Source organism: Ahaetulla prasina, chromosome 2 (assembly GCF_028640845.1).
Source record: "Ahaetulla prasina isolate Xishuangbanna chromosome 2, ASM2864084v1, whole genome shotgun sequence".
Lineage (NCBI taxonomy): Eukaryota > Metazoa > Chordata > Lepidosauria > Squamata > Colubridae > Ahaetulla > Ahaetulla prasina.
Window position 1 is genome coordinate 121,906,328 of NC_080540.1, and position 24,128 is coordinate 121,930,455.

Here is a 24,128-nt window from a genome sequence, read left to right on the forward strand (position 1 = left end):
GAATTATTTGCAGCAAATATCACAATTTACTTATTTTCCCCCTCTACGCTGAATCTCCATGTATCACCTAATGGATCACCTTGAGTTCTAAGATTGTGAAAGAGGGAGGATATTGAATATTGTCCCAAATGCATGACTGAGCATCTGATGCATAGATCTCTCTAAATAGTGTTCACCAAGTACCTGGAAGAGCATCTCCTGAGTCACTCTACTGTAAGGACATCTTGTGGATAAAATTGCTCAGGGTTGTTTGGCAGAACTCCCCCCCCTGTTGTGGGGTGTCACAGGGGTTGTTACTCCTACTGCTCTTATTTAACATCTATATGATGTATTTCAATTAAATCATCCATCAACATCCCATCAATAAGTACATGATGTTCAGTTTTATACTTCAACTTTGAGCTGAATAGAAGATCTGATTATAGGATCTAAGTGAAAATCAGTTCTTCAGCTTTGTCAGCAAACAGAATGTTTCTTGTGTCCTATGAATATTCTGCAAGATCAGCCCATGAATGGTTCATTACAGTGATCCAAATAGGAGGAGACCAAAGCATGACTAACAGTGAGCAAAACTTCCTCATCTGAAAAGGGCCATATCTGGCATACAAGAGGGACGTACAAAGACACACCCAGGCATAGTTACTCAAGCAGAAATTGAGTCCAAGAAGATACCCCCCCAATACAGGTAGTCCTTGACTTAGAACCAAAATCGAGATTGAAAATTTATGTTGCTAGGTGAAACATTTGCTAAGTGAGCTTGCCCCATTTTACAACTTTTCTTATCACACTTAAGGAAATCATTGCATTTATTAAGTTAGTAACATGGTTATTAAGTGAATCTGGCGTCTCCATTGACCTCGCTTGTCAGAAGGTCACAAAAGAAGATCACATGACTCCAGGACTCTGCAACTGTCATAAATATGAACCCACATGCCAAGTATCTGAATTTTGATCACGTGACCATGGGGATGCTGGAACGATCGTAAGTGTGAAAAGTGATCATAAATCACTTTTTTCAGTGCCGTTGTAACTTTGAATTGGTCACTAAATGAACCGTTGTAAGTCGAGGACCTATATACACTAGCTCTGCACAGTGAAGCATTGCCCCCAGCTAAATATTCAATATCTCTGAAATGGGAGAGCTTCTATTTCCAAAATTATTCCATCTTGTTGGGATCAAATCAAAGCATGATCATTCCCACACAGACATTTGTAGTCTCTAGTTGTAATGGGATGTGAGAATGATTCTGGAAGATGAAGAGAAGAGTTGCTGCCTAGGGAATGATCAGATAAAAGGGCAGAGGAAGAAACTTACAAAAAAATCCACCTTAACTTATCAGACAGTAAAAAGAGAAGGTGAGAAATTTGCATTTTCACACTTGCAAGGTTCTTTTATTTATTTATTTATTTTATTAAATTTTTATACCGCCCTTCTCCCGAAGGACTCAGGGCGGTGTACAGCCAAGATAAAACACGAAATATATACAAGTTAAAACATTTAAAACCTAGCAAATTACAAAAAGGCTGAATATTAAAATTTAGTTTTAAAATTTTAAAAATATTAATAAAACCCCAAATTAAAATTTGACACTATTATGCCAGTCCCGCTTGAATAAATAGGTGTGTTTTGAGCTCACGACGGAAGGTCCGAAGATCAGGCACTTGACGTAAGCCAGGGGGAAGTTCGTTCCAGAGTGTCGGTGACCCCACAGAGAAGGCCCTGCTCCTGGGGGCTGCCAGCCGACACTGTTTGGCGGACGGCACCCTGAGGAGACCCTCTCTGTGAGAGCGTACGGGTCGGTGGGAGGCATAAGGTTAACAGCAGGCAGTCTCGTAAGTACCCGGGTCCTAAGCCATGGAGCGCTTTAAAGGTGGTAACCAAAATCTTGAAGCGCACCCGGAAAACCACAGGAAGCCAGTGCAGGCTACGGAGTAGTGGTGTTACGTGGGAGCCACGAGCGGCTCCCGTTACCACTCGCGCAGCCACATTCTGGACTAACTGTAGCCTCCAGGTGCACCTCAAGGGCAGCCCCATGTAGAGAGCATTGCAGTAATCCAACCTAGATGTAACCAGAGCGTGAGTGACCGTGCATAAGGCATCCCGGTCAAGGAAGGGACGCAACTGGTGGACCAAGCGAACTTGGTAAAAAGCCCTCCTGGAGACGGCTGCCAGATGTTCATCAAAGGACAGCCGACCATCCAGGAGGACGCCCAAGTTGCGAACCACCTCCTTTGGGGCCACTAACTCGCCCCCAACAGTCAGCCGCGGATGCAGCTGACTGTACCGGGGTGCCGGCATCCACAGCCACTCCGTCTTGGAGGGATTGAGCTTGAGTCTGTTTCTCCACATCCAGACCCATACAGCTTCCAGGCACCGGGACAGCACTTCGACCGCTTCGTTGGGGTGGTCCGGGGTGGAAAGGTACAGCTGAGTATCATCAGCGTACAGATGATAGCTCACCCCGAAACCACTGATGACCTCACCCAGCGGCTTCATATAGATGTTGAACAGGGTAGGCGAGAGAATCGACCCCTGAGGCACCCCACAAGTAAGGCGCCTCGAGGACGACCTCTGCCCCCCCGTCAACACCGTCTGCGACCGGTCAGAGAGATAGGAGGAGAACCACCGATAAACAGTGCCCCCCACTCCCAATCCCTCCAACCGGCGCAGCAGGATACTATGGTCGATGGTATCAAAAGCCGCTGAGAGGTCTAATAGGACCAAGGCAGAGGAGCAACCCCTGTTCCTGGCCCTCCAGCGGTCATCCACCAACGTGACCAAAGCCGTCTCCGTCCTATAACCAGGTCGGAAGCCGGACTGGAACGGGTCTAGATAGACAGTTTCCTCCAGGTGCTGGGGGACCTACCTCTCTACACACTCTCTACAACCTTCGCCACAAAGCGAAGGTTGGAGACTGGACGATAATTTACCAAAATAGCTGGGTCCAGGGAAGACTTCTTGAGGAGGGGCCTCACCACCGCCTCTTTCAAGGCGGCGGGGAAAACCCCTTCCACCAAAGAAGCATTTATAATCCCCTGGAGCCAGCCTCGTGTCACTTCCTGAGCAGCCAGCACTAACCAGGAAGGACACGGGTCCAGTAAACATGTAGTTGCATGTAACCTCCCCAGCAACCTGTCCACGTCCTCGAAAGCCACAGAATCAAACTCATCCCAAATAACATCAGCAAGACGTGTCTCTGTCATCTCAGTTGGATCGCCGCAGTCTTGGTCCAAACTATCCCGAAGCTGAACGATTTTATCGTATAGATAACCGTTAAACTCCTCAGCTCGTCCCTGTAAGGGGTCATCCCGTCCCTCTTGATGAAGGAGGGAGCGGGTCACCCGAAACAAGGCGGCCGGGCGGTTATCTGCTGATGCAATGAGGGTGGAAACGTAAGAACATTTCACCTCCTTCATGCCACTAGGTAGGTCTTAGTAAAAGACCTCACTAGTGTCCGATCAGCCTCGGAACGGCTGGACCTCCAGGTGCTCTCTAGGCGTCTTCTCCGGCGTTTCATCTCTCTCAGCTCCTCGGAGAACCAGGGAGCCAATTGAGATATATGCCGGGTCAGAGGCCGCAAAGGCACGACACGGTCCAAAGCCCCAGCCGTGGCCCGTTCCCAGGCCGCAACTAGTTCTTCAGTCGTGCCGTGGGTAAGATCCTCAGGAAATGGCCCAAGCTCCGTCAGGAACCTCTCCGGGTCCATCAGGCGCCTGGGACGGAACCAACGCATTGGTTCCGTCTCCCTGTGGTGGTGGGCGGCGGTCTGAAAGTCTGAAAGTCTGAAAGTCTAGGCGAAGAAGAAAATGATCTGACCATGACACCGGTTCCTTCACTATATCTTCTAAAACCTATGTAATGTAGCCTTACAATAAAGTAGAATTAGCTCTTGTCATGACGCCTGTCTGGTTTTCTTGGGTGACTGACACTAATCACTGAAACAAAACAGTCATTCTTCTAAACTCAGGTTGATGTTAAAAAAAAAAAGAAAAGGGAGAAAAGCAAAGGCAGATTTTCAGGGGTGCCTAAATGAAAAAGAAAGCCAAGTCCTTCCAGCTATCCTCTCTACAGTGGATTCTGAAGAGGCTGAAAGGAGATATTCTTGGTACAAACCTAACACTTGCCATCATGTGGCAGCTATTCCCATATAGTATTCCTCGGATACATTGATTTACTTGAGGGATCGGCTCAACCCTGTGGGATTGGCCTATACCACTCGTGCCGGCAGAGGTGGTACGCTGCTAGTCCCGTCAACCCAATTATTCTGGCTGGTGGAGTCCAGGAAGAAGGCCTTCTTTGCTGTTGTCCCTGCCTTCTGGAACATCTTGCTCCCCCCTCCCCGATGTGAGGTTGGCCCTAACCCTCATATCTTTTCGTAAGGATGTGTTTGGGTCAGTTGGCTTGGGGCTAAGGTTATAGATGTGGTTGTGTCAGTTGGGGTTGTATCAGTTGGGGCCCCAGTGGGTGAACAGTGCAATGGAGGCGGTTGAGTAATAACAGATCCCACCTCCATGCTGCCCTCCCCATGTGTCCTTGGTTTTAATGTTATATTATGTTATGTTATTTATTTATTATTTTAATTTATATACCGCCCTTCTCCCGAAGGATTCAGGCAGCTTGTTCCAGAGGGGAGGAGCCCCCACAGAGAAAGCTTTCCCCCTGGGAGTCGCCAGTCGACACTGTCTGGCCGACAGCAGTGAGGAGGCCCTCCCTATGGGAGCGCACTGGTCGATGGGAGGCAATTGGTGGCAGCAGGCAGTCTCGTAAGTAACCCGGTCCTATGCCATGGAGCGCTTTAAAGGTGGTAACCAGCACCTTGAATTGCACCCGGAAGACCACCGGAAGCCAGTGCAGCTTGCGCAGGAGAGGTGTTACGTGGGAGCCTCGAGTTGCTCCCTCTATTAACCGCGTAGCTGCATTCTGGACCAGCTGGAGCCTCCGGGTGCTCTTAAAGGGGAGCCCCATGTAGAGAGCATTGCAATAGTCCAGGCGGGAGGTGACGAGGGCTTGAGTGACCGTGCATAAGGAATCCCGGTCTAGAAAGGGACGCAACTGGCATATCAGGTGAACCTGATAAAAAGCTCCCCTGGCGACGGCCATCATATGATCTTCTAAAGACAGCTGTACATCTAGGAGGACGCCTAAGTTGCGGACCCTCTCCATGGGGGCCAATGACTCGCCCCAAACAGTCAGCGATGGAGTCAGCTGGCTGTACTGGGATGCCGGCATCCACAGCCACTCAGTCTTGGAAGGGTTGAGTCAAAGCCTGTTCTTCCCCAACCAGACCCGCATGGCCTCCAGACAGTGGGACATCACTTCAACGGCTTCGTTGGGGTGGTTAGGGGTGGAAATGTACAGCTGTGTATCATCAGCATACAGATGACATCACACCCCAAAACCACGGATGATCTCACCCAGCGGCTTCATGTAGATGTTGAACGGAAGAGGCGAGAGAACCGACCCCTGTGGCACCCCACACGTGAGGTGCCTCGCAGCCGATCTCTGCCCTCCTGCCAACACCGTCTGCGACCGGTCGGAGAGGTAGGAGGAGAACCACCGAAGAATGGTGCCCCCCACTCCTAAACCCCCCAGCCGTCGCAGCAAAATACCATGGTCGATGGTATCAAAAGCAGCTGAGAGATCTAATAGGACCAGGGCAGAGGAACAACCCCTGTCCCGAGCCCTCCAGAGATCATCTACCAATGCGACCAAAGTCGTCTCCGTGCTGTACCCAGGCGTGAAGCTGGACTGGAACGGGTCAAGATAGAGAGTTTCATCCAGGTGCTGGGGGAGCTGCCATCTGCACCCCCTCTTGTATAAGATTGGAAATGAGGGGGGCTTTATTTACCACGGACCTGGCATTACATAGCATCAGCCGGAGGCCCAGGTCCCGAGGATCCCGACTACTCGGGGAATGAGGTAAGCAGGGGGACCGGAGTGCATGATCGCTTGCAAACAGCGAGCATGCACTCCCCGAACATGATATGGGCCCCCGCTTCCACCATATCTGCCCCTCCCATTTACCATGCCAATGGAGTAGCCCTCAGAGAATCGAGCTCCAGCCTCCTTGCTCACCTCCGAACCTATAATCTCCCTACCGCGAGCCTTTGCAGGGTCTGGCCCTGGCCCTAATGAGTTTCTCCCAAAACTCATCTTAACCCTCCCACCCTTTAAAATCCCCTTATTTGAATCGTTTACAACAGTGATAAAAAGCGATTTTTAACTGTATATGTACTTATAAGCCACCCAGAGTTACCCTAGGGTAAGATGGGAGGCTAATGAAATTTATAAATAAAATAAATTACACTTAACATAATTCTCAACAGCATGGCAAACAAGGAAGATAGATTGATTAGCAGTACTAGTATATAAATAAACAACATAGTGGCTTTTAAATTATTATTATTCTATTTTGATTTTTTTTTAAATTTGCATTTATATCCCGCCCTTCTCCAAAGACTCAGGGCGGCTTACTCTATGTCAAGCAATAGTCTTCATCCATTTGTATATTATATACAAAGTCAACTTATTGCCCCCAACAATCTGACCTCACAAGTTGGCCTTTAATATTATACTAAATACATACACAGATACACATGTAGCAATATTGTAGTCAAAGATGTTTTCCAGGTGATTATTATTATTATTTTTTAATTTGCATTTATATCCCGCCCTTCTCCAAAGACTCAGGGCGGCTTACACTATGTCAAGCAATAGTCTTTATCCATTTGTATATTATATACAAAGTCAACTTATTGCCCCCAACAATCTGACCTCACAAGTTGGCCTTTAATATTATACTAAATACATACACAGATACACATGTAGCAATATTGTAGTCAAAGATGTTTTCCAGGTGATTATCATATGTTCTTGGCATCTTCTCTCTTCTCAGCAGTATAGCTTGACTCATTCTTGGCAATGCTTACATAATTGTGATCATATCGAAGCAAGGGGAAATTGATTCTGGTTTACTATAATAATTCTGACTCCTTACGGTACAGTCACCATTAAATGAATAACTCTGGAAAGGAAATGATCCATAATGTGTTAAAAAGATGGCCCAATCTAGACCAATTAAAAGCACTTAGATCCATCACCGGGGCATCCAACTATCCAGATTCGATCGATTCTTTCAAACTACAAGGGAAATGAAACCCCCTGAAGAATTTACTGTCCACTGCCTAGTCAGAGTCTGGAAATAGAATTTCTGAGTTCTCCAGCATACTCCAAATACTTATGCAGAATTGCCACATTAATTAATCTCCCCATTTTTTATTAAAATACTCTTATCTTAAATTCAATCTGTAGGAGATGACCCGGCTGAGTCCGAGGGAGGGGTCAAATGCATCATCAGTCATGAATCCCTACATACCCACAAGAGATCTAGGTCTCGCTTGCGTTAAATTCCTTAACTCCCACTAATTTCTTTTGACTGTTAGTAGTTCAGATTCTTGTAGAGAGCTTAAGCTTGCAATAAATCATCATACTCATTTGAACTGCCTCACTTTCCCTGGTTTTTGACATAATCCCTCCGTTTCTAAATCAATTTGTATTTTTTTAAAACAATCTTGCATCAAAATTACTACAATGACATCTTAGTTTAATGGAGCCTCACTTAATGGACTTCTTATCCAAGAGAATAAATCTGTGTTTGAGATTCATTCCCAAACAACATACCATTTTATTCCAAAATCAGTATGAATAATTTATTTTATTTATTTTATTTATTTATTTTTGTCACAACAATATACATAAGCATCACACAAAATGGTTATATAGTATATAAACATATATATAAGGAAATATGAGGAATTATAAGCATATATGTATAAGAATAAAAAAACAATAGGACAGGAACGGTAGGCACGTTTGTGCTCATATGTACGCCCCTTAAATTGACATAATTGACATAATTTGTGTCAATTTATATCAAAATATGTAAAACATCAATAAAGTAATGTGTATTTAACATTCAGACTTAATGGATATTTTAATGGACAGATCTAATGGATCTTTTCCTGGAAAAGGTCAATTAAATTTATTGTTTGCATTTATTATGTACTAACTGCACACATTGTCTTCAAGCAAATTTTCTCCTCCATTCCTTTCCTTGACTCAGATGAGAATTATTGGAAGATAGCTAAGTAATCAACATATTGATGTTACTTCACACAAACTTTCACACATCTCCCCTTGGATAATTTGTATCATCTACAAATGATCCAAGAGAAGAAAATTGAGTCCTGTTGTACCCAATAGCACTAGCTTTATTAGGCAAGTAAACTCCAGAAAGGAAGTAACAGAGTAAGTGGAACATAGTGCTTCCAATTCCTTTTTAGACAACATTGATTTCTCCATGACAGCAGAACAGTTAGAAATGGACATACTTTCATGACTGCTATCGGTGTGATGAGAAGAAAAGCCTGCAAATCGCAAGGCATGAGTGAGAGTGTTGGTGGCATTATAGAATAGTTCCTTGGCGATCTTGAAGGCCACGAAATTTTAAATCAAAGGAACCTCAACATAGATAGTTGACCTTCCATCTCAATGGTATAAAGGTAATAGTTCCCCTCGCGCATATGTATTAGTCGTTCCCAACTCTAGGGAGCGTGCTCATCTCCATTTCAAAGCCGAAGAGCCAGTGCTGTCCAAAGACATCTCTGTGGTCATGTGGCCGGCATGACTAAATGCCAAAGGTGCACGGAACGCTGTTACCTTCCCACCAAAGGTGGTCCCCATTTTTCTACTTGCATTTTTTACGTGCTTTCGAACTACTAGGTTGGCAGAAGTAAAGGGAGCTCACCCTGTTATGTGGCACTAGGGATTCGAACAGCTGAACTGCCAACCTTTTGATTGACAAGGTCAGCATCTTAGCCACTGAGCCACTGTGTCCCTTATCTCAATGGTATAGGGTTGGATATTTTCAATAACAATAAATTCAATTACCAGGCAGTGGTATGCAATTACCTATGCAATGTCAGACGTTAGATACAGTCAGAGTTGGAAGATCTATCAAATAGGAAACTTGGAGGAAGGAAAAGTAAAGAGATATGTGCAAGTTCTTAAAAATAGTATAACAATTAATGATGCTCAACAAATGGAAAAAAATAGGCTTCTTCATTTTTGCCTTTGATTTTTCTAATTCTCAATGACATAATATTGATGCTGTTTAAATGTACTGCAAATTTTACAAATACATAGGTATATTTAGAAAGGTGCCCTTCTGCACACACACAAAAGACAACATATCTTGGCAGGATAGACAAGCTGACATAGGGACCATTCTTCCTAGTTTGTCTTCTGGCAAATGGTTGTTTTGTGGGATGTTCACAGTCAGCAGAGTTAAAAAAAATTGGTAACTATATAGTTATACTTGATTAACAGTACAAAGGCAAGTCATAAAGGAACCAAGTTTTTGTTTAGCTTTATGAAAAGCAAACACCTAGAAGATGCAGGGCTGGACATATAAATGGAGAAGGGCGGTATAGAAATGTAAATAATAAATAAATAAATAAATAAATATCCAATTAACATATCAGTACTGTTGATAGAAGTATAGCGAAACAAGCAAATGTGTCTGGATGGTTGAGGAAAAACAAATATTTAAGAGCAAGTTCTAAAGTCTGGTTAATTGAAATACCAGCAGTTCAGACCAAAGTCCCATCTAATCTATTATTCCACTTACTGCCGCAGCTAATTACAAGTCTTGCAAAGTCCACTTGGAAGAAACTAACCAGAACTCACTCCTGATTCTGAAAGTTACACTCTGGGAAGGCCAACACAATCCGATGTCTCCAAAACAACTTCTAGAACAGAAGTCAGCATGGCCAAACTTGGAGATTTGAAATCTCAGTACATCTGGAGGCAAAATCCTAGAATCTTATTAAAGACCAAGCAAGATTTGGCCCATCCAGGTGACCTTGATAACTGCATTTTAACACTTAAGAACAAAGGCAACATCAGAATTGAGAAATGAAGTTTTTAACCTTACTATACATCTGTCAGGAACAAATTAAAATTACATACTATGTTAAGCCTTTCATATGTCATAAATGCAACATGCCTCCTCCATTCCTGCAATGCTCACTGAGTAATTTTTGTAAGAGGGCTTGGTTAGGGCAGAGCATTTACCACTTCATTCTCAGTTGAATAACCCATATGTATTCTCATAAAATGCTACAAAGGGAGGAAGTGCTGCCCTTGAATCAAAAAGCATATTATATTCTCACTTTGGGGGAAGCAATTTTCTGTGAGTTCCTTACAAATTCCAACCTTTTAGAAAATGGGACAAAAAGCTAGATCACTCAAATGCTTGCTTTGTTTAGACAGAGAAGGCTTATGATTGGGAAAGCCAACTACCTTTTGAGGCATGGTCTCCTCAATGTTGTAATAAAAGTACGATAGGCATTCCCCCCACCTCCCCCCAAATGAAAAAGAATAACAAAACATTTGAAATAAGAAAAGCCGTGAGCATTGGAAAATCAAAGAGTAAAAAACTGATGATCTGCGGCTGTTGCACAGCTCTTTTCCTTTCCTAAATGATAGCCTGTGAGCTTTTTCCTCCTTGGTCTGATTAGCAACAATGCACTTGGAGGAATGCCTAGTTTCACACCAACTCCCCTATATGCTTTGGCCATCCACAGAGGCCTGCCTCTGGCCATTTCCATTAGTAGATGAAGTAAGGGAAGGAGCAACTGGGAAAATGACTTTCTGGTTTATATTCCTGGTCTCTGAAATACTCTTCCCAAAGACGTTTGTTTGGCATGTAATTGTGAGAATAAAGTTCTTTTAAAACCAGATTGCTTCTGACTGCTTGAAAAAGTTTTGATATAGTAGGTTGTGGAATCTCATTACTGCTTTAATTGTATATCCCAGGTATGGCTCTTTTATATTGGTATCTGCTAAGCTACTTTCTCCTTTACCTTTAAAATGTTTAATTAAAAAAACACCAGAAGCTATCATACAGCTAACTAAAGTGTAAATCTTCAAAATCACTTACATTTGAAGTGATAACATTGAATTCATGTGGATCTGTATGCTTTCTTAGAAAATAGAAATCAAGGGTGACTGCAACCTACTGCTTTATCAGAATGGTGCCCTCCAAAAAAACCCAAAACCAAAACCAATAAAACCGAGCTAGGAAAGTCAGTAGAGGATAGAATGGATTGTTTCAGTATGCTTTCTGAAATATTGGTGGCTTTTTGTCTGATTGTACACAAATACTCTACCCCAACCCATGCTAACTCTTTTGGAGAAATATGCTTAAAGTTTAATATCTAGATTTTAGGATCTAGAGGCTGGAAAATTTTTATTTTAGCCTTTTCTGTTCAATACTGCATGTTGTTATTTAATGAGTTATATAATCAACATCTGGAATTTAATTCATTAAAAATGATGGACATAAATGCACAGAAACCAACCAACCAACCATCCACAGTTCAGATTCATGTAGTATATGGCCTGGTCCAAAGGTCAACCTCATCATGAAAGCTCTCGTATTTATCTGCCCTTAGACTTTGTGAACTTAACCAAGTTAATAAAACTTGGCATTAACTTGTATTCATCAAGCAAGTTTTGTTTAACCTGAAGAGAGTTATGTTTGTGGACAGTGATGGAAATCTGAGTACCATGGCATCCATCATGCCAAAATGGGATTGCTAAATTGTAATTTTATTAGCTCAAGTTGATACAGAACTTTGTCAAAAAGGAAAATAGCAGGGTTGTACAATCAAACATTAAGCTTTTTTGGAAGGAGGAGGGGATCAAATTCTGAAGCTGTGAAAGAAAGCAGGAAATGTGTTTGTATACAGTTGGCTTATTTTAAACACCATGTTCTAAATGTGAACCGGAAGGAAAAAAGGAAGCAAAAAGAAAACATTCAAGAAACAGGGAAGCAAGAGAAGCACAAAGTCCCTGTAGCTAGCAATTTTTATATTGTTATCTGAACTATTTAAAAAACCCAACTCTTCCCACCATTCTTTGCCTTTTATGTAAAGTTAAATAACCTATCTTAATCCTATAAATATTAAGGAGCTTATGTGCTGATTCCTCTAGGGATCAGCTACATTTAACAGGAAGTAGTCTCACAGTACTAGATAGAAGCAAATAATAAAGTTGCTCAGGAATTAACGTTTCTGGCTATTATACAATTGGCAAGATTGGAATGTATATCCAAAGAGCGCAAAGCAGACAGATTTATGCATACTATAATGGCTATATATTCCCATGTTGTTTACTTCATATACATCCCCACTTACTTCTACTTCTAGATATTACTACATTCAGCAGCAAGTTCTGAACTTATTTTCTAACCATATCTGTGAATAAAGAATATTGGGTTGGAATGCCAGCAGAATTCTCATTACCATATGTTATGTATTAACAGTTGTACCTTTAAATATTTGAGCGGGAAATCAGCACGTTGCTGATTGGACGAAGCCTCCAGCAGAACTGTATAAAAGGAGAGGTTTTTCCCCCAGCCTGTTGCTGGGTTCACCCTATATTAAAGAGCTGTTGTCACTACCCTGGTCTCCAGTCTCATTACTTCCCGAACTTAACATTGGCGACGAAGGTGGGATCTCGAGGCTGAGGAGAACCAGAACCGAGCTGAAGCACGATAGACCCGAACCCAGCAAATCCAGGGCAGAAAAGGCGAGATGGCCAGTTACACTCCACCCGCACCGTTCGACCCGGCTAAGGAGAAATGGGGGACGTATATGACCCGTTTCGAAAGTTTCCTAGAAGCCAACGAACTGCACGGAGTTCCCGACAACCGAAAAAGGGCTTATTTCTTAAGCCACTGCGGTCCGGAGGTCATTGACATCGCGGAAGCCCTGGCAGAGCCAACACCGTTGCAGTCGGTGTCGTGGCCAACCTTACAGACTTTGCTAAGGAACCACTTCGCCCCAACACCGTCTAAATATGTGCGGCGGTTTGAATTCGGGGAGCGAAGACAGATGGAGGGCGAGTCTATCGGTGATTACATGGCCGCCCTGAGAAGAGCGTCCAAGGACTGCGGATACCGTGATCTAGACGAGGTGCTCCTCGAGCAACTCATCCGAGGGGTCAAAGACATCCGTTTACGGCGACGGCTGCTAGCAAAGAGCAACCTAACGCTGGCCAACGCTCTGGACGAAGCCAGAGCACATGAAATGTCATCCCAAGCGGCAGAGACGCTACAGAAGCCGGTTCCACAAAAGACGAGCGCGAAGGCAACCCCGGTGCACCAGGAGGAGGTTCAGACCGAATCCGACGGTGAGGACGAGGAAGGGGTCTGCCGCACCGAAAAGCGCGACAAAGGGGACCGAGACGAATGCGGAAGCTGCGGGGGTCAACACCAGCGCCAACGCTGCAAATTTAAAGATGCGACATGTCGGCGGTGTGGGAAGAAAGGGCACCTAGCTCAAGTTTGTCGAGCGGCCCAACCTTCCCGCCGAAAATTCAAATCGGCCAATCAGAGCGCGGAATCGGCAAGGCGACCCGCGATTGGCTCAAACAAAAAAGGCGCGGATTCCAACCAAACAACGGTGGTCATAGGCCGCGCCTCGACCAAAGTGGAGAAGAAGATCTTCACCAGGCCAAAAATAGAGGGAGTGCGGTGCCGGCTTGAAGTGGACACGGGATCAGCGATCACCATCATGTCCTGGGACACTTTGGCGAAGTCGCTGCCGTCCGTCGCGAAGCGCCACCTGCAAGCACAACGACTACGAGTCCACGACTACCAGGGAATCGCATCCCTGTTCGAGGGACCACCTCCGTCCGAGTCGAGTACGGCCCTCACAAGAAGACCCTGCCCATCACGATCGTCGAAGGAACTCTGCCCAGTCTGTTGGGACTAGACTGGTTTCGTGCCCTGGGCATGGGAGTGACTGGCATCTACAGAAGTGACTGCAATTTGAAAGACATTCTCTTTAACGAGTTCGAAGATGTCTTCAAGGACTGCCTGGGCAAGTACAAGGGGACCCCTATTTCCTTCAACTTAGACCCCCAGGTAGCCCCCATTAGGCTTAAGGCGAGGAGAGTCCCTTTTGCCCTAAAACCAAAAATCGATAAGGAGCTGGACAAGCTCATAAATCAGGGGATTTTGGTGCCAGTCGATCACGCAAAGTGGGAGACGCCAATCGTCACCCCCATCAAACCGGACGGGTCAATTAGAATTTGCGCTGACTACAAGGCGACGCTTAACAAAGCCTTACAGAAAAGCGCGTACCCGGTTCCCGTAGTGCAACACTTATTGCACTCTTTGGGGCAAGGGCAAGTCTTTGCAAAGTTAGACTTGGCCCAAGCCTACCAACAACTACCAGTAGACGCCCGCACAGCTGAAGCCCAAACAATTGTGACACACAGGGGGGCCTTCAAGTGCACCCGATTGCAATTTGGGGTTAGTGTGGCACCAGGGCTGTTCCAAAACCTGATGGAACGACTACTGCAAGGGCTCCCAGGGGTAGTTCCCTACTTCGATGATGTCCTAATTTCAGGGGAAAACATGGAGGAATTGGGGGAGCGTTTAAGAAAGGTCTTGAGCATTTTCCGGACAGCCGGGTTAAAAGTCAAGACAAATAAATGCCAGATAGGGGTCGAATCGGTCGATTTCTTGGGCTACCGGATAGACAAGAAAGGAATTCACCCTACTGAGAGCAAGGTTAAGGCAATTAGGAAGGCTCCAGCGCCCAAAAACAAAGCAGAGCTGCAGGCATTCCTGGGATTGGTTAATTTTTACGCGGTCTTTTAAAGAACAAAGCAACTGCTATGGAACCGCTGCATAGGCTCTTAGGGAAAAATACTGTTTGGTCTTGGGAAAGTCAGAAAATAGGGCTTTTGAAGCAGTAAAGAACCTGCTCTCAAGTGATAGCCTGCTCATCCAATATCACGACTCACTACCCCTAGTGCTGGTTTGCGATGCATCCCCTTATGGGGTGGGGCTGTACTCAGCCATAGACTTCAAACGGCACAGAAGCCCCTATAGCGTTCTACTCTAGAACGATGTCCTCCCCAGAGAGGAACTACAGCCAATTAGACAAAGAAGCACTAGCTATTGTATCAGGGTCAAAAATTCCATGAGTATGTCTTTGGGCGGAATTTTGAAATCGTGACTGACCACAGACCGCTACTAGGATTACTGGCTGGCGATCACCAACGCCTGTGGCACTTTCGCCACGCTTGACCCGATGGACTATATTTTAGCCGCTTATTCGCATAAGCTGCAGCATCGACCGGGAAAGGAAGTGGGGCATGCAGACGCGTTGAGCCGATGCCCACTGCCAGGGGCGATCAAGACCCCACTCCGGGACACCCATCCTCCTTATTGACTCGTTGGACTCTGGCCCAGTCACATCAAGGAAGTGGCTCGGCATCATACCGACATTGTGTTAAGGACTGTACCGGTTGGGTACAGAGAGGGTGGCCGCTGCGCCGGGCTTAACGGTTCAAAGAATTTGTTAAGAAACGAGATGAGCTCTCGGCTCAAGGGGGGTGCCTGTTATGGGGTGATCGTGTAATAATTCCTGTTAAGTTAAGGGGCAAGGTATTGGACCTCCTCCACGAGGGTCACCCAGGCATCGTAAGGATGAAGGGGTTAGCTAGAAGCTATGTATGGTGGCCACTCATGGACGCAGAGATTGCTGAGAGGGTAGGGAAATGCCAAGCTTGCCAAGAGTCCAGACCGCTACCCCCAACAGCCCCTGTCAGAGAATGGGAAAAGCCCCAAGGGCCTTGGTCAAGAATCCACATTGACTTTGCTGGCCCCTTTCACGGCCAAACGTTCCTAGTGGTGGTGGACGCATATTCCAAATGGTTGGAGATCATACTCATGAAGTCCACCACGGCCGAAGCAGTAATCGCAACCCTGCGCCACCTATTCGCAACTCACGGGTTGCCGGACACTCTGGTGTCCGACAATGGGCCCCAATTCACGGCAGCCCAGTTTGAAGAATACCTGGCAGAGGAAGGCATCCGACATGCCCTCTCTGCGCCTTTCCACCCTGCGTCGAATGGCCTTGCAGAGCGTTCCGTCCGGAGCGCTAAGGAGGCATTGTCCAGGCTCAAGCCAGGTGATTGGCAAACAAAAATAGACTTTTCCTAGCCGTCCAGCACAGAACCCCAAGCACAGCCACTGGAAAAGCCCAGCCGAATTGCTAATGGGACGGAAACTCCGGTGCCCACTTGACTGCTTGAACCCCATTACACACCCGAGGGTTACAAGGGGAACTAGAAAAGACAAGGAAATGAGCATAGGCGACCGGGTGTGGGCCCGAAACTATGGGGACGGCCCGAGTTGGATCGCAGGACAAGTAACAAAGATAACAGGCCCAAAATCGACGTGGTAGAGCTACCAGACAACCGAGTGTGGCGGCGCCACATAGATCAGTTAAGGAAACGAATAACTGACCAAACCAAACCAATAGAGACAGGTAATGACCAATACCACTTTGAATCCACAGCTGACAATGACCCGGGGGAGGCGCAAGACTTAGCTGAGGTCCCAGAGTTCCAGCGACGCCATCAGGTCCCCGAGGGAAGCAGCAGGGAAAATTCCAAAATTAATCCAAGGCCGGATGGCCAAGAAAAAGAGTCGGCCAATAATCCGGAGCCCGATGGCCCAGAGAAAGAGCTGGGAGGAGAAAACAGCCCCTCCGACCAGCTCAAAACACCACCCAGAACTGAACCGCGCAGGTCAGAAAGAACTAGGAGACGCCCAGGTTATTTGCGTGACTACGTCGAAAAATAACATGTAAATAAATATGTAAATAAAGACAAAGTGTTTTCTGGGAGGGGAGGAGTGTTATGTATTAACAGTTGTACCTTTAAATATTTGAGCGGGAAATCAGCACGTTGCTGATTGGACGAAGCCTCCAGCAGAACTGTATAAAAGGAGAGGTTTTTCCCCCAGCCTGTTGCTGGGTTCACCCTATATTAAAGAGCTGTTGTCACTACCCTGGTCTCCAGTCTCATTACTTCCCGAACTTAACACCATAGATTTTGTTATATCATTTGACTTAAGCTGGTCTTACAAAATACAGTCACTGCGGGTAAAGCATACCCAAGTAGCATTTATCTTGGTGACTCAGCTCCCTATTTGGTTACTATTTCAGTCAGACAATATGACAGAGGCAAATTGCCTATTAAGTTATCCATTCTAAACACAGGCAGCATCCAAATGGGAGAAACTGATGAACATACATCTGAATATATTTTATTTAACCCACTCTCTACAATTTGCTGCATCTTCTACGACATCTCAAAGAAGCTCATAGGGTACATAATCATTAAAATATAAATATTCAGTATTCAAAAGTAATGATTAAAATGTAAAACAGAAGAAAATATGAAAGTACAACCATCAAAAGATTCAGTGAAAAAAAACTTTTTAAAAGGGAAAGAGAAATCCATTCTATACAGCACTCATAGGAAAACCTGGCATGTAAATTGTCAGGAACAAACAGGAGCCAGGCTCAATCTAAGAGCCTGTGATTTCTACATACATACTTGCTTATGCATCTCAGTGTGACAACCAAGGGAGATGGGGCTGAATCCAAACTGTAGCATGGGGAGCATCTGGAAAACCCGTGAAAGAAAAAATCTCTCCATGAGTCACCAAATGGATGAGTCATTTATAGATCTTTTGAGGTTAATCTGTGCCTCTCCTGTAGCAAAGCATTTATATTCCATGGCATCCATCTGTACCTATTAAAAGATGTTTAGTTAAAATCTTCAAAAAGGATTGCATACCAATATCACATTGTTTGAAACAGTTAAAAGTCTGTTTTAGTACTCCCTCTCATATTTCCAATCATTTTGTATTGACAAAAAAGGAAGTCTAAGTAAAACATTAATGCTGCACACTTTATGGCTCTGAGATTTGATTGTGCCAACAATCTACTCTCCCCAACACCAAACCAGAAGAAAATGGGATGAGGGAAGAAATCTGTTAAACAGCAGCATGATAGATAGGAGGGATTTCCAAGAGTAGAAATAGAAGTGTTGTTACAATGCATGTGTTTGATGGGACATGGGATAACAGTGAGACTATTACTTCCCTTCTGCAAGCAAACATAACATAATATGACAAAACAAATTTAGAAATTCACAGATACTATAATAGAGGAGGGTTTAAGATACTCTGGGAACTGATAATTATTGTATTTCCTTTGTACAAAGGAAGAATAAGTACTAGAATAAATAAACATTTTGTCTTGTAAATTAAGAAGAACATTAGCATTTTGCAACTTAGATGAAGGAATAGAAGGAGAACTCACCAAATTTGCAGATGATACTAAACTAACTAGGATAGCTAACACCCTAGAAGATAGACTGAAGATCCAGATGGATCTTGACAGACTTGAACACTGGGCCCTATCTAACAAAATAAAATTCAATGTAGAAAAAAGTAGAGTCTTACACTTAGGTAAGAAAAACCAAAAGCACACATATAAACTGGGGGAAACCAGGCTTACTAGAAGTGACTGTGAGAGGGATATTGGAGTGGACAATCAGCTAAATATGAGCCAGCAGTGTGTACTGGCAGCTAAAAAAGTCAACATAATCCTAAATTGCATTAACAGAGGGATACAATCAAGATTAAGTGAGGTACTGGACGACTTCCGGTATCCGGCGGCAACGGACATTTGGAGGTGCCTCTCCTGCCTCCAGTGTCCGAATCCGGCCGCCTCCGAGGCCCTTAGGGGCCAGGTGTTCCGAAAAGGACACCTGCCGCACGGACGGCTCGCCAGGGGTCTCCCAGCCGATATACAGGACTGGGGGGACCGATGCTGGCGCGTCCTAGGCTCGGAGGGGTTCGGAGGCCTCAGGCCGCGGCCATTATTTTGGTCGTCGCCTGGGCCGCTGTGCCCGGTGACACCGGGGCTTTGGATTTATAATTGCAGCAGCCTGGTGGCGAACAGGGAACGGAGAAGAATTGAGGAAGGAGAAGGAAGGAGATATCGGCAATGTGAGTGGAGTGCTCCGAGTGCGGGGGTTTCTCCCTGCGACTGGAAGGAGCACGAATCACTTTGGAGAGAGGAGAACTTAAAATAACAAGATTACCGGTTTTGTGGAGCTCTGGAGAGAAGAGGTGATGGAGAAATTTAGGAGGGAGGGTTTGAGGCCCCCCCTCCCTCTGGGGAACAATGGTGGCGCCCCGCTTCCCCCTTCACTATGAGAATCTTGATGACATCACTTCCCTTCGGCTTCCTGGTTGACTAACTGTACTCTGGACTCGTTGCTCCTGTGAGTGCCCCCTGGTGGATCCGGAGGAAATTACAAGGATACTGTGCTTGCCTGAGGATTTTAAAAAATTCTTTTAAATGGCAAAAGGTCAGAGACCAACTGCTGGAGAAATGGAGAGAATTTTGGAAAAGTTATCTAATATGGACAAGAAACTGATGAAATAAGAGCAGAAATTGTGACTATCCAAAAGGATTTTAAAGGACACTCAACAAGTCTCAGCAGAAAACAAGCAGAAAGTGGAAGGTCTGAGGGTGAGATGCGGGCAGTGCAGAAAAGAGAGGAGACGACAGGCAATGCTGTGCTTGGACTACAGATGGATAAAATGTCTTATTTCCTTAGGTTTCAAAATCTGGAAGAAGTGGACCAAGAAGACTTGAGAGATGTTGTGACTAAACTGTTGGGAGAATTTCTTGGGAGAGGTGTTGACTTTATGAATTGGGATGTGGATCGAGTTTATAGAGTTAATTCAAAATATGCACGCACGCATGCAGTTCCTAGAGAGGTTCATGTCAAATTTGTGAGAAGAGAGACGAGAGATGAAATTCTTAGAAAACATAGGAGTGGGGCACTGACTTATAGGGGCAGGGAGATAGCCATTCTGAGGCAGATTCCCAGACAGGTACGTGAAATGAGAAAGAAATATTACTTTTTGTCAAGCAAATTGTACCAGAAGGAACTAGGCTTCAGATGGCTGATGCCAGAGGGATTGATGATTTTCCGGGAGGGCATTACGAAAAAAATTAGTACAATTGCGGAGGCTGCGGCCTACGTGGAGGAACACAAAGCCCTCCTGGAATTAGATGACCCAGGAGTTGAAGAAGGGGAGGTTATAGACCATGGGGCGGAGGCAGCTGCCGCTGTTGCGGCCCTGGAGTTGGGTCAGGCTGAACCCAGAGTTCTGAGATCCAAAACTAGGAAGTGACAATGATATTTGGTAATGTGTTGGTTTTCCTTATTCTCCTTTGTATGATATTCTGATTATTCTTGACCCTTCTTTATTGCGTATGTAAGATTGATAAACTTAGCCACTTCGTATCACCTGCTTGCCATATGGCTGTTGTATGTGTTTAAAATTTTGAGTAAAATTCTTATTTTGTATAAGAAAAATGAAAATTTACCATACCTGATATGTATTTGTATAAACCTTTTTTGACCAATAAAAACTTTTTGGGAAAAAAAAAAAAAAAAAAAGATTAAGTGAGGTACTAATACCACTCTATAAAGTCCTAGTAAGACCACACCTAGAATACTGCATCCAGTTTTGGTCACCACATTATAAAAAAGATGTTGAGATTAGAAAAAGTGCAGAGGAGAGCAACCAGGATGATTAGGGGACTGGAGAATAAAACATATGAAGAATGGTTACATGAACTGGGCATGGCTAGTCTAGTGAAGAGAAGGACCAGGGGAGACATGATAGCCATCTTCCAATACTTGAGGGGAGTATTGGCCCCCTCCACAGAGAGGAGGGGATCAAGCTATTTTCCAAAGCACCTGAAAGCCAGACAAGGAATAATGGATGGAAACTCACCAAGGAGAGATTCAATTTAGAAATGAGGAGGAACTTTCTGACAGTGAGAACAATCAATCAATGGGACAGTTTGCCTTCAGAAGTTGTGGGAGCGTCATCACTTAAGACTTTCAAGAAAAGATTGGACTACATTTGTCAGAAATGGTATCGGGTCTCCTGCTTGAGCAGGAGGTTGGACTAGATGACCTATTAGGTTCCTTCCAACTCTGTTAATCTGTTAAAGTTCCATATCTATTTGGCTTTATAGTTGTAGCCAACTTGAGAGCAAGGATGATGTCACAGTCATTAGTGGCTATAGGAACAAGAGTATGAAAAATGGAAGAGTTCAAAAAGAATTTATACCAAATTTGAATATCTAGAATCCAATTGCCATTTAGTCTTAATATTTTACTGAACAGAATGTAATCCAGGTGTCATCTCTTAAAATCTTGAGCTGTTTTAGATGATACACTGTATAGTATATCATCTAAATACACTATACACCTTCTCAAAATGGCCTTCTTCATTTTCATGTCAGGAGAAGCCTTTCCAAATTTTCCAAATTTTATTTTATGATGGTCTTTGTCTTAGAAACACTAGTGAACATTCTATAGAATCAAGTGTAATTGCTGTGTTATGATAAAGCTGGTAATATCACAAAATATTCAATGTAATCTTAACAATGACTTCTAGAGTGTATATTTCTACCTATTTTTTTTCTGTCCATGCACACACATATTTCTAACTCCGAATAACATAAAGTGTCATGATATTTATGGAATCTATTATGCAAAATTTCTACATCAGCAGTGTCAAATTCCAAGTTATGAGGATTTCCTATTTCCCAAATAGTGGACCTAAGCAAGGTGGAGCAGCACCTAACTGATTTAGTGATGCAAAACAGCTAAGTAAAGTTAATTCCACTACTACTACTACTACTACTACTACTACTATTATAGTCATGTTGGGAGCGCTGAAGTACTTCTGGGTTGAAAGGATTCGCCAGTGATGTCATCATTGCCCAGGAGACTCCCAGATGTCATAACCCCATTAAGCTGCCCACCGAAGTGGTACCCATCTATCTGCTCACAGTCACCAGCTTTTGAACTGCTGGGTTGGCACGAGCTGGAATGATTGATGAGAGTTCAACATGTCCCACATCAGCAACTGGGTCTCAAATGCAAGCCTGACGATAATCAGACCAGCGTCCTAACCATGTGAGCCACCATATCCTATAAATTCCAGTTAATACTTAAATTGGAAATTGTCAGAAAATTTTAGCCTGAGCAGGGAAGTGGAAAATCTATCCTAGAGAGTAATAACAAATAGCTTCCATATTGTGTCCAGAAAATTATAAAAATGTATCCATTAGGGATTGAGCTCAGTATCTTTACAACTACTTTAAATGCAATAGAATATTATTCTAAATAAACAAGGTATGCATATAAACATATATATATGGAAAATTCTGCGGAATTTTCTGTGAAAATTCAATTGAGTACATTACACTTATACAGTATATGTACTGTGCCTTCATTACACTATAGATGGTTTGACATTTTACTCTGATCCTTTAGACTTTAGTGAAAGATTTTTCTATATTTAGTTTCTAGAAGGAACAAACATTTGGTCTCCAAAATAACTTCTTGCGAGGCTCAAGAAAAAATATCCAAACACAGCTTTGGATATAGATAGCTAGACAGAGGTTTCCTTAGCATGTATGATATTTTGTTTAGTGGTTTAGAAGCCACTAAAGCTAGGAAATTAATAGTCATGTTGAAGTTAAATTTTTCAATTTTAATTTTATTGGGTATTTTATATGGTCAATTGGACGGTTTTAATTTCGGCCTTTATTGAATAAGTTTTTTAATTGTTATTTTAGTGTTTATATTAATTGTTTTAATGTAGGCTGTACACCGCCCTGAGTCCTTCGGGAGAAGGGTGGTATAAAAGTTTAATTAATTAATTAATTAAATAAATAAATAAATAAGTGTTCCTATTCCTCTCTAGAACTATTTCATTCTTATTTCATCTAGTTTACAATCACCTAAAGTACAAAGGGCACGAACAGAGCACTTATGACAATGGGAGGCCACAGTGGCATAATGTCCCTCTTCTCACTAATTTCTGAAGGTAGATCCAGTTGCTTGGAAAGTCTATCAGACTGACAGGAAGCTCTAATGAACAACAACATCAAGATAAAAACTGAAAAGGAGAAAAAGACAACTTGCCTAATTCACAACAATATTAACAAAGAAACCTTAAAGACTAATAAATTGCTGCTGCAATTTTTGCTGTAGAAGGCACAGAAAAAATATGGATACAACTACATTTTAGAAAGACAATAGATCTGATCCAATTTTGGCAGGGCCAAGGAGGAAGGCATTGACAAAGCAGACTCAGCAATCAAATTAAGGAGTAAATTCTTTCCTACGTCCAGAACAGGACTTCCTGCCTCAGCTCCCGTTCAGATTTGCCTAAATAATGGTTAGCTTGAGGAGGTCATTTCAGTTAAAAGTTAAAAAAATGGATCAATGATAAGATCAGATATTTACTTATAGTAACAAATAATGCCTTAGGATAGACCCTTTGCTGCTAGTCTAATATAAAGTGAAGCTTTTGATTTTATAAACATGGTAGAGTGGCTTTGGGGTGGGTTTTTTTGGGGTGGTGGTGGTTAACAAGTATCTGTTTAATTAGTTTAAACATATTTATTCTATGCAGCATGAAAGACTCTCAGATCTTATTATTTCCACCCAGTCACTTCTTTAATATATTATGTTACAGCTTGAGTCCCTTCAGCTATTTTGGAAGGCAGATATAGGAAGATCCATATGCTGCTTGACTATCCATGTTAGATATGCTGTGGAATTTATTACCCCATACTAACATACTAACTGTACTAATGCTTTTGCACAGTTAATGTACTAATGCTGTACTAACTGTATTAATGCTTTTGTACAAATATTAGAATCTGTTTTATTTTCCTTATTTTGGTAAAATATGCAAAGGTATCCTGATACCTTTTACATACAAACTCTTCTTTCTCATCAGAGGCATGCTATCCTCCTTCCAAATTCTCTTAGGCCAGCCAAATAAGATCCAAATTCACTAATCCCCATTCCTTAACATTGTATAACTTTTGAACAGAAGTATATGTATAGGCAGAAATAGTAAACAAATATTGTAAGATCTATCTTAGTATTTTAGTTTTATATCTTAGCTTTAGATAAATAACATTCTGTTTCTTAACTTTAGAGAGACAGTTATACTGGTCATAATAGTAATAATATTCAGTACTATTCTTTTTATCTTGTTTTTTATATTTAGTCTTCCTATTTTACTTTTAAACAGCTTGTTAATTGTTTGTTTTATACTGGTCTTTGGCTA

At 43.3% G+C, this 24,128-nt stretch overlaps 1 protein-coding gene across 1 annotated transcript in view; it reads right to left on the reverse strand.

Moving 5' to 3' along the window:
- The window catches only part of ARHGAP44 (Rho GTPase activating protein 44), a 69,323-nt gene extending 51,682 nt beyond the window's left edge, over window positions 1-17,641 (reverse strand). Inside the window, exon 1 of the mRNA XM_058166755.1 lies at window positions 17,489-17,641. Within this exon, the coding sequence (XP_058022738.1) occupies window positions 17,489-17,613 (125 nt within the window). The 5' untranslated portion in view covers window positions 17,614-17,641. The remainder of the gene's footprint in view (window positions 1-17,488) is intronic.
- Window positions 17,642-24,128: the final 6,487 nt, after the last annotated feature.